Source organism: Topomyia yanbarensis, chromosome 3, assembly GCF_030247195.1.
Source record: "Topomyia yanbarensis strain Yona2022 chromosome 3, ASM3024719v1, whole genome shotgun sequence".
NCBI classification, from domain to species: Eukaryota; Metazoa; Arthropoda; class Insecta; order Diptera; family Culicidae; genus Topomyia; species Topomyia yanbarensis.
In genome coordinates, this window is record NC_080672.1 from 376,348,949 (window position 1) to 376,361,355 (window position 12,407).

The window sequence follows — 12,407 nt, forward strand, 5'->3', positions numbered from 1 at the left end:
ACATTGGTTAAGGTGCAAGTACAGTCATCACTACTTGATAGGATTATTTCAGTTTGCTAGGAGAAGGAATTAAGCAGTTCAATACCTTCCAGTAGATGGCGTTCCTGCCCCAGGTACAACAACGTTACGCGACTCTCTTTGCAATAGTTTGTTTTTGGTAGCGTGCAAGAACTTTTTCACCAATTCGGCTTCCTTGAAGGCGGCTGCGGCAGAGGCTGAAGTCTTCTTCGGAACAATCGAAGGCGGTTGATCACCGCCGAATTCCGTCGCTATTCTATCGTCATACTCGGACTCGGGAGTTAGATTTCTCAGCAGATACATATTGGTAGCTTTTGGATAGTGTCCCACCGTAGGCTCACTGGCTCCAGGTACCGGCGATCGTGACAGAACTCTCCTTTGGCTGTAGTTAATGATCGGTGATCGGCTCATAGCATTCCGGCTCATATCGTACTGCAGATCGTGTTCGTACAACCGACTACCGTAGGTTTGCGGGCTTCGATTTCTCGACGTCGATGACTGGCTGTACTCGTTGCTCGAAGAAGTCCCTGTTGATCCGAACACTCGATCGTGACTGTACGATCTTCCTTCCGCGTTGACGTACGCTCGCTTCTCGCCGCTGATCCCGTAATTTTCATCAAACGATCTACTCTTATCGAAGTCATGTTCGTACAACCCGTAATTGTTGTTATCGAAGGATTTGCTTTTATCCACATCCAGTGCATGCGAAGCCGTTTCACGTCGTAACCTATCCAGGGTACTGGACGGCGATATCGGAAACGCGGAATGGAACGAATCCTGCGAAAGTAATTGACTACCGGTAATTTTTCGTGACGTTGTCGTGTAGGTGGGCCGCTCCTTCGGAACGTTCCCCAAGCGTACGACCACCTTGTGGGGTTGCGTGACCGGACCGGTTGGCTGTCGGTTCGGCGAACGCTCCGACAGCTGAAGGGATCTATGGGAAGAAATTGAAAGGGTGCTTAGTGCATTTGTGACAAGCGTATAGCGGGGAAAGGTGTATGTGCGGGTGAAGATATTTTGAGCCCAAGCTGATGTGCAGAATTCTACGGCTAAACTACGTTCGGTTGCGGGTTGCATGTGTCGCTGTAAAAGTGAAGAATTGGCGAATCTAGATTACTGCATTCGTGTTTGATCTAATGTAGTGGAAGAATATTATGAAAGTACCGTTACCGCGGGGTTTGTTTATGCTGAAATTGTTCTTTGTTGGCATCAGGAATCAGAATATATTGGCTCAAATACATATCTAGTGGGAGATTTGGGCCTTGCTGAGTGCACGAGGACTTCATTTCCCTGATCGGAGATGGAGGAAGTAAAATTGGAGAGGGGAAAATAACAGCATAAAACAAATAGTAAGTAAATTAAACTCACAAGTTGTTCAAATCGCCTGCGAAAAAGTCTAAAGCTCTGTGATGATTGTAAATTTTAGTACGCTACTAAATCTTAGTCGCCCAAACATAGTCTCGCCTATGCAAAGACAGCCGAAAAATCTAAACTGCAATTGCGATACACTGTTTCGAAAAGTGTAGTTTTTTTTCGAAATTACAGGGCACGGCTTTTCGAAAAAAGCTTTTATTTGATGACAAGTATGTATATTGTGCTAACAGTCGCAGTGCTCTGTTGAAGCCCAATGCCGGATCTTTTCCTTTATAAAACTTGTAGATGTTGACAAGCCAAGGTCCCACAAAGTCAATCTCTGCGTCTGCTCTAGCCAAATCGTCGGCCCATACATTATCAGTAATAACGGAATGTCCGTTAACCAAATAAACTATTTTGAAGATCCGTTTGTACTCCGCAAACAATCGCAAAGCTTTCCGCTCGAAATACGGTACAGTATCTACCTAGCGAGTGAGACTGCACCAGTCACATTTCACGACAGTAGACATTAAGAGCCGTCAGTATAACAGGCCTCTTGCGCTTGTTGTTGTCGCTCTATATAACCAAACAACCACTCCTCCTTAGAGGGAATCTTCCCATGGAATGTCCTAAAAGGGAAACTATTTGTGAGTGTAATGTCGTTGGGAGCAAGAATTTCCTCACCCCATGTAATCATTTGTGATCACAGTGGTGTAGCAACATGGTTTCTGTTCCAAAGATCAGTAACATCGAGTTTGCATGCACATGATAGTGCTTCCTGCTTAAGGCATATATATGGAGATTAATTATTAAGAAGATACTCAAGAGCCGCATTTGGAGTTATCGTGAATGCACCAATCAACGCCATGAGCGCCATTCTTTGCAGGTGATTGAGCATTGACTGGATCATCATCAGCGTATGCCATCCTTATAAATATATTGGATGTACAATTGGGTCCAGTGTTGCCACAATTGAATCTGTACCGAGAGTTGAAACATCTTTACTATCTGTACTCTTCTCTAGAAAAATCTGTACCGGATTCTGTACCCAAACAATAACAAAGTTGTTTAAAAAAAAATCATTTTTCTTATACTAATTTTTCATTTGAGGGAACCAAACCAGACATTCTGACTCTGATTCGGTTGTTTTATTTCATCTGGAATTCCGCAAGAAACCAGTCAGAATTCTGGATGAGTTTGATTGGGTAATGTCAATATCAGCTCTACCTCAAATTCTCGCCGCCACTTTGTTTGCAACCTAATACCGCTGACAAAATGGTGGGAAGAAGCTGACCATTACCATACATTAGAATCCGAGAAACCTGCTTGCAGCAAATCAAATGGAGCATGTCAAAGTATACCTAGACAATCCGAGTAGATCCGCTTGACTTTCACTATGAAAGAGGAAGTAGCGATGATTTTGCTGGAAGCAAATTTCTCGCTTATCACATTTTAATGTCAGCTTCAGTTCAAGCTCAGTCAGTACCAGCACCACTTCATCTTCTTGCCATCACTCTGTCAGCGGCCCAACTAGACGTCTACCTGCTATGTACTAGGATGCATCGCTGTGTTAAATTATTTTACCTTGCTGTCGTATAACAAAAATCTTTACCACTCTGTACTTCTTTTCAAAAATCTGTAATCAGTACCAAAAACACTTTAAAAATCTGTACCTTTCTAGATAAATCTGACTTGCGGAGACAAATACAGTAATACTGGCACCATGTATATAAACTGACATAAACTTTGCGTAGGTTTCCCTCCATACTTCCCCTCACGAAACCATCATGATCATTTAGCTGCACTTATTGACAGTTCGTTTGGCTGCAATTTTTGACACTTCGCTAGTCTGTGCATATAGTGTCTGTAGTTAAACCGTATGGGTCATTCCAGGCGAAGTGATCAAAAAAGATGCAAACTTGAAATCGACTTTCACGGATTTGAACCAAATTTGGTGGAATGGTTCATCTAGGGCCAATATATAAAAACCCAAATTTTTATGTCAATTGAACCACCCCTTGGGTCAAAGGAGCACCCCCCGTTTTGACAAATGGCCAAAACTCTTGATTTTCTTTTGATCATATCTCCGGTTCTATTGACTAGAATCAAACCGCTAGATGGCTTTTGAAGAAAATTATCCAAGGAGTCTGGAAAAAAATCAATTTTTGGCGGCAGTGCTGCCAACCATGCGATTTTTTTCAGTTAAATATTAAAAATTAATTTTACTCTCAATACATATATTTTAATTTTGAAAATTCTAATGCCATCGTATTCCTCAGACATTTTCACGTAAGAATCACTTATAATCTCAATATAATTTAAGCGGATCATGAGATACACCGTTTTCAAGGGATAAATCGCAATTTCCCATTTTTATAAGCTGAAATAGAGAAAATCTTCAAACTGTCATAAAAATCGACCCTGATCTGCTAGAAGCAAACCAAAAACGTAGTTTTTCATTATTTCTCGTCTACTTCACGAAAAATCATGTTTGAACTCAGAATACTCAAGTTGGTTTTTTAGTGTTGTTTTATATGGGAAATTGCGATTTTTTCCTTTCAAAACGGTGTATCTCAGGATCCGCTTAAATTATATTGAGATAAGTGTTTCTTATGTATGTATGTATGTGCTTATCAACAATGCCAGTTGTATCTTGGACAACTACAGTAGCGCAACTCTTCGACAAATTAATAATATCATCAACGAGAACGGACGTACATTGGACCTCTGCTTTGTAAGTGCCCGGGACTATGCTCCGTACTGCTGCGCCGCTCCGACACCTTTAGTCCAGCATGTGCGCCATCATCCCCCACTACATCTTGTACTCGCTGGTAACCTAGGAGTGAGTTTTGAAGACGTCTCAAGCTCTATCGTCTACGATTTTAAAAACGCTGACTACGACAGCATCGTTAGCACGCTGTTGGATATAAACTGGGACGAAAATCTTACCAATGATGACGCGAACGAAGCAGCGATGACGTTTTCTAATATTCTTAACTACCTAATCGACCGTCATGTGCCAAAACGAACAGTCAGCACAAATCAACACCCTCCCTGGCAATCAACAGTGCTTAGACGATTAAAAACTGCCAAACGAGCCGCATTTAAAAAGTTCTCGAAGCATAAGACACTTGCATTACGAAACCACTACTTTCAACTCAACCACGAATACAAACAGCAAAGCAGACGTGCCTTTTTTAGATATGAGCGAAACGTCGAACGTCAACTGAAATCCAAGCCCAAGTCGTTTTGGAAATATGTGAACGAGCAGCGAAAAGAATCCGGGTTACCATCTTGTATGTCATTAAATGGAGTTTTAGGCACCGACACTAAGGAAATTTGCCAATTGTTTTCCGACAAATTTTCAAGCGTTTTTTCCGACGAGAACCTTTCCCCACAACAAGTCGCTGCCGCTTCAAATCTAACTCCTTCTCTAGGACGAACCATCAACCGAATTTGTGTCGATAATGCTGCCATTCTTGCAGCAAATTCCAAGCTGAAAGCATCTAGTTCCCCGGGCCCAGATGGCGTTCCCTCGATTTTTGTCAAAAAGTGCATCAGCGGGCTTCTTGAACCACTTCGGCGAGTCTTTGTGCTATCACTCAATACTGGAACATTCCCTTCCTGCTGGAAAGCAGCGCACATGTTTCCAGTTCACAAAAAAGGAATCAAATCGAACATTGACAATTATCGAGGAATCTCGTGTTTAAGTGCAGTATCAAAACTATTCGAGCTGGTTGTCTTAGACCCTCTTTTCTTTCACTGCAAACACTACATTGCAGACGATCAACACGGATTTATGCCTAAACGATCGACAACGACTAACCTGCTCTCGTTCACAACATATGCAATGGATGGATTCGCTGACGGATTGCAAACCGATGCTATTTACATGGATCTATCTGCGGCTTTCGACAAAATCAACCATGATATCGCAATAGCGAAGCTGGACAAACTCGGTATTCATGGACAACTTCTGCGCTGGTTTCGTTCCTACCTCGATGGAAGGCAACTCCAAATCAGCATTAAGGACTGTCTATCTACACCATTCTTCGCTACATCCGGCATCCCACAAGGAAGCCATCTCGGTCCAGTGATATTCCTCCTCTACTTTAATGACGTCAACATCAAATTACAAAGACCCCGCCTTTCTTTTGCCGACGACATGAAAATTTTTCAACAAATACGGGATAAAACCGATGCCGAGCTTCTTCAGAGGGAACTGGACAGCTTTAGTACGTGGTGTGATCTAAACAGAATGGTTTTAAACCCGAGCAAATGCTCAATCGTTACGTTCACGCGGAAACGCCATTCGATTCAGTTTAACTACCATCTCTTCGACTCGAGTATTCCAAGACACTCCAACGTCAAGGATCTCGGAGTCATCATGGATTCGGCACTAACGTTCAAACCACATACATCATCCATTGTGGATAAGGCTTCAAGACAGCTTGGGTTCATCTTCCGAATAGCGAAAAACTTTAAGGACGTATACTGTTTAAAGTCTCTCTATTGTGCGCTGGTTCGCTCAACAGTGGAATATTGTTCTGCTGTTTGGAACCCTTACTACCAGAACGGTGTCGACAGAATCGAGGCCGTCCAACGCCGGTTCATACGCTTTGCACTCCGACATCTTCCTTGGCAAAACAGATTTCAGCTGCCGAGCTACGAAAACCGTTGTCAGTTAATACAGCTCGATACTCTAAGCATCCGGAGGGACTGTTCTCGAGCCCTGTTCGTCTCGGACTTATTGTCTGCCAGGGTGGATTGCCCTACAATCCTCGGACGCCTCGATCTTCAAGCTCGCGTTCGAGCTCTGCGCAATAACTCTCTTCTGCGAGTCCCAGTCAGGAGAACTAACTATGGGCGCCAGAGCGCTGTTACCGGACTCCAGCGTGTGTTTAACAGTGTGGCGACGGCGTTTGACTTCAACCTGACAAGGAATTCGATAAAAACTAAAATAATTCGTATTCTGAAATGTAATTAGTTTAAGTAACCACCATTGGGGCCAAGGGGTCTGTTGGTGACGGTACAACAAATAAACAAATAAACAAATGTAAAAATGTCTGAGGAATACGATGGCATTAGAATTTTCAAAATTAAAATATATGTATTGAGAGAAAAATTAATTTTTAATGTTTAACTGAAAAAATCGCATAGTTGGCAACACTGCCGCCAAAAATTAATTTTTTTTCTAGACTACTTGAATAATTTTCTTCAAAAGCCATCTAGAGTAAATAGAACCAGGTATATGATCAAAAGAAAATCAAGGGTTTTGGCAATTTGTCAAAACGGGGGATGCTCCCATGACCCGAGGGGTGGTTCGAATGACACAAAAATTTGGGTGTTTATATATTAGCCCTAGATGAACAATTCCTCCAAATTTGGTTCAAATCCGTGAAGGTCGATTACACGTGCCTTGATCACTTCGCGTGGAATGACCCATACACAGTCGTGATTCGCTGGTTGGGCCACACCCTCTGTCCAACTACCGAATTTGATTCGCTAGTTGGACCGAGTGACAGATGTTAAAAACTCTCCAAAGGAGACGTTAGTAATATAAATGCATCTGTTCACATCTTTAATTACTGTCAGATTGATTGTCATGGTAATTTTGACATCAAATGTTGACAGTCAGATGCTTTTTAGCTGGACAATGGTCCAACTAGCGGAGGTCTAACTAAAAAGCCACCTAGTTAAAAACTGTCCAACCAGTGAATCACGACTGTAGACCTATCCAGCTGCGTTGGTACTGTGCCGTTTGGGCTTAAGGGGCGGGTGATAGTATGAAAATGTGAGATCTCAGTGTGCGTATATCAAATGCGCAAAATATCAAATAAAAATTATTTTATAGAAAAATCGTTATGAAGTTTTAACCCATTCATGCCCATGTTGTTTGTGGACAACAACGTTTTTAAACAGCTATAACTTTTGATTGTGGCGAGATTTGCTCACAAAATCAAGTAAGGCTCATCAATGTGATTATTGCCTTTAATTTGAGTATTAACAGTTACAAGGATCAGCTATAGAACTGAAGTTATTGCAATTAGTCTGGTTGGATTCCGATGGAGCAGTGCTGCCAGCGACAGTCTACGGTTGGCGACGGAAAATTATTTTTTTTTATATATCTTCGTTATGGTGCAATATTATTGAAAACTGATAAAACTTATCTATTTAGACTGTCGTTGGCTACGTTTTCCACGTAATTGGACTATTTTATTTATTCTAGGAGAATTGTATTGTGCATTAGAAGGTAAATATTGTCCAGCTTCTAGCACTGCCATGGAAGCACCTATCTTTAAGAAAATAGGCTTTTCGTATTTCTTGACCCCACCGTTGTCAAGGAAAAATAGTTTTGAAACTCTACATGCACTAGAAAAAAGTTGGACATGAAAGGGTTAAGGTTTAAACATAGGGGGAACTGGACCAATTCGGACCTAGTAAGTGTTATGCGCTATAGAACTAGGCCGAAGAAAGAGTAGGCTGAAACGTTAACAACGGAAATAGCTTCATTATATTTTTTCATCGAACAACATCAACCGAAACCTGTAACCATTAGGAATTTCTGGGAGCCTGAGTTTGATATCCTTCGCTTCGACTGCGAGATTCGCCAACACAAGCATGAACCAACGAAACGATCGATCCAACTGTTCGACCCATTGGGGTTATTATTTCCGATTGTCCTCAAAGGTAAGATGCTAATGCAACATTTGTGGCTTTCACTGCGCACTAGCCGGGGGGTCATCGTACGGCCGATCACCAACATCTGCTTGCTGCCGATGGAAGAAAAGGAGGACAATATACTGCAGTTATCAAAATAATCGCGAATTGAAGAAAATGCTAAAAATACCCTTTGAGTAAAGCCTATTTTCTTGAGATATATTTTATTGTACAGGGATTACGGTGAACCGCTTTTGGTATAAATATTTCGTTAAAACTCCTTTTTTGCCTTTCTCATATAAAGAAAGGCTATGCAATCACTGTAAAAATCGACTTTTTAACCGAGGCCCGGAGGACCGAGTATCATACACCATTCGATTCAGTTCGTCGAGATCGGCAAATGTCTGTGTGTGTATGTATGTGTGTGTGTGTGTGTATGTGTGTGTATGTGTGTGTGTCATTTAAACTCACACAATTTTCTCAGAGATGGCTGAACCGATTTTCGCAAACTTAGTTTCATCTGAAAGGTATAACGCTCCCATAAGCTGCTATTGAATTTTTAGTTGATCCGACTTCTTGTTCCGGAGTTACGGGTTGAAGAGTGCGGTCACACAGCAAATTCCCATATAAACTGGTACCACCATAATGTTCAAATGATGTAAAACATATTAAAATTGATGTAACATTACTCTAGTTTGCGGGTCTGGATCACTAATGATCAATCAAAGCAGCTTTGACCACATTGGCCACCTATGACGGTTCATGACGCCCTCGGGGAACCCGCCAAGTTCCTAAGCTAATATCACACCCATTCCACAACGAATTCTCTACCGATTTTAACGAACTTAATTTCAAATGAAAGATACAGTAATGCCATTGACTGCTGCTGAATTTCATACGGTTCTGACTCTTGCTTCCGGAGTTACAGGGGTGTTAGTAAGGATGCACTGGAATTTCCCATATAAATCGGTACAATCGTAATACCTCAGAGGCTAAAAACTATTGAAATGGTCACCAAATTACTTCTAATCGTAGATCTAGATCACTGATTGCCAATCAAACATTCTTTGAATATATTGTCCACTATCGACGATTCCGGAAGTCCGGAATTCCGGGCATATTCTACAATTAAAGTCACATCGGTTCATCGGTGATGACTGAACCGATTTTCTCAAACCAAGTCTCAAATGGAAGGCAAAATATGCAGTTGAGTATTGCGTAGCCGCCCCTTCCCCCCCTCCCCACCTTGCCCTTACACCTCCCTCCTTCATCACTCCCCTCTTCTTGGATCACCCTCACGCCCAGATTTCCTTCATCCACCCCGTATACCGAAATAAGATGAAGGATTTCTGACGCATCCTCCACACCCACTCTACTAAACCCCCATTCCCTACACGTTCAAACGCATTCCACCAACCTTTGCAAATTATAATCACATGAAGATAACATTGAACTCATGCTTATTAAGCTAATTAAATATTATTCTTTTGCCTTTCTTATATAGAAAGGTTATGCAATTGCTCCAAAAACCGACTTTTTAACCGAGGCCCGGAGGGCCGAGTCTCATATAACATTCGACTCAGTTCGCCGAGATCGCAAAATATCTGTGTGTATGTATGTATGTGTGTATGTATGTATGTGTGTATGTGTATGTATGTGTGTATGTGCGGATTTGTTAACAAAATGTCCACATCGGTTACTCGGAGATGGCTGAACCGATTTTTACAAACTAAGATTCAAATGAAAGGTATAATATTCCCATAGGTTGCTATTGAATTTCATTTTCAACCGACATCTTGTTCCGAATTACGAGTTGAACAGTATGGTTACAAAACAAAATTTGTTGATTTTTCCAAATCGGTTTCTCGGAATTTTCTGAACCGATTTTGACAAACTTAATTTTAAATGAAAGGTCCATCAGCTGCTGTTGAATTTTGTGTGGATCCGAGTTCTGGTTCCTGAATTACAAGGTGATACGTACGATCACGCAGCAAATCCCGATTCTAACGAATTCTGCGATGAATGTAAAAAGGTGATTTTTTTCCAAAATGTAAACAAAACTGTTGAATTTGTAGATCTAGGTCCCCAACAGTCATTCAAAGTCTCTTTGGCCACACTGGCCACCATCGACGGATCCGGAAGCATCCAAAGTCAGAATAACGGTTATATTGGTTTCTCGAAAATGGCTAGATTTGATCAACTTAGTCTCAAATGAAAGGTGTTGCGTCCCCAGAAACTGATATTAAATTCCATCTCCATCCGACTTCCAGCACCGGAGTTACGGGTTGTGGAGGTCGATCACATAGAAAACTCCGATTCAAACCGATACCGCGATGAATGCAAAAAGGTGCTTTTATATATACTTACCAAGTGTAATAAGAATGAAAGACATTTCCATAAAGTTATATTGTACGAACCAGCTATTAAATCATAGTTTGGAGAAATGAGAAAGGCACAATTGCACCTATAGGTGGATTAAAACAGGTTTTTCTTTAAGTTATTAACCCTTAAACTTTATTGCATGATAAAATTGTAAATTTCATATCTTAAAAACTACTGAAGATAATTGAATGATTTTTTGTACACTTATGGAATGATATTTACACTATCTCATAAAAATATTTCTACTGCATAATTGTCTGAATAACGGTACTTTGCATCTATTTAATAATTTAAATTGTGTTTTTTCCTGTGTTCTTCACGCTAAAAAACTTCAAAAATCACATCAAATTACGCGTCAATCTTTCACCTTCAACAATCTGTATTGATAATTTATCATTTTTGTTCCTATCGAGAGTTATGGATGATTTTGTAACAATGCGCTCTTTGAACGCACGGCTCACTTTAATGCAACCCGCGAGAACTTACATATTGGCAACGCCGCATGTCTCAACGTCAGAATGCCTATCGCGTTGGAAGTGCGCATCGCATGACTAAATGAAACCACATCTCTAGATTGGTGAAGAAGAATAAACTTTTCTATACGGATTATCAAAGGTGAATGTTTTCCGGATATTTCGAGATACTTTTAGATTTTTTGGGGCTTCACAACAAATACAATAGTTGTTTAATGAATACTTTACAATTTAACGTTATTAGAAATTAAACTGTATCGCAAATAACTGAAACTTAAATTATGTAATACGCTTATGTCATTGCCATCTTCAAAGACACTTTTGTTATGGCATTTTCGTTGTTGACAGTGCACAACACCGGTGTAGTGCTACACTCATTCAAACTTGGGTGTAATCAGTCTATCTCTTTTTTTGCACTACACCGGTGTAGCAGCAGGTAAAAACGAAAACGCTATTAGTACATCTATGTTTTATCCAAATGCAATATTAGTCTACAACATCATACAGGAACATGGAACATCTTATGGCAACATCGTTTTACTTCTCGTTTTTATGCTCACTGAGTGATCTTACTTATATACAACGATGTGTCTTGTGAAAAAAGTTTACTTTAAATCTGTTTTCCAATCGCATTGATATAGGCATTTTTTCTTTATCCCTATTGATTCTGATAATTCTGTTAATTGGTGGTTGTCAAAGTTCTAGTAAGATATTATTTACTTCATTAAATTTCAGTGAATCATCATCGATCTTTATTTCAAAACTATCGCTACTTTTTAACGAAATACAACATTCGTTTGGTCGACCCACATTGATGTTTTTTTCGAGCAAATATACCGTGCTACCACCTAGACAGAACCAACTGACGATAAAAAGTGGTGAAATATGTCAATTTGCAAAAAACGTCGTGTCCATGCAGATTCAAACGTGCCCACTGCTCAAGTTGACACAGCGGCTGTCAATATCCGAGTGCGCCGGTTCGAGAAATTCACCTTTAATAATCCGTATAGAAAAGCCTGCCTTTTTGCTCTTATATCAGAGATAGCAATTTTGAACAAGAGATACGCTCTTCCAAAGCGATGCGCATTCTGACGTTGAGACGTGCGGCGTTGCCAATATGTAAGTTCTCGCGGGTTGCATCAAAGTGAGCCGTGCGTTCAAAGAGCGCACTGTTATAAAATCATCCATAACTCTCGATAGGAACAAAAATGATAAATTATCAATACAGATTATTGAAGGTGAAAGATTGACGCGTAATTTGATGTGATTTTTGAAGTTTTTTAGCATGAAGAACACAAGAAAAAACACAATTGAAATTTTTAAATAGATGCAAAGTACCGTTATTCAGACAATTATAACGTAGAAATATTTTTATAAAATAGTGTAAATATCATTCCATATGTGTACAAAAATTCATTCAATTGTCTTCAGTAGTTTTTAAGATATGAAATTTACAATTTTATCATGCAATAAAGTTTAAGGGTTAATAGCTTAAAGAAAAAAAAGGAGTTTTAACGAAAT

The 12,407-nt window shown here is 40.2% G+C and overlaps 1 protein-coding gene across 3 annotated transcripts in view; it reads right to left on the reverse strand.

Moving 5' to 3' along the window:
• The window catches only part of LOC131693311 (uncharacterized), a 903,090-nt gene that overhangs the window by 251,666 nt on the left and 639,017 nt on the right, over nucleotides 1–12,407 (reverse strand). For all 3 annotated transcript variants that reach the window (XM_058981027.1, XM_058981026.1, XM_058981028.1), the window contains one exon: nucleotides 86–952. In XM_058981027.1, coding sequence (XP_058837010.1) covers nucleotides 86–952 — 867 coding nt within the window. The remainder of the gene's footprint in view (nucleotides 1–85; nucleotides 953–12,407) is intronic.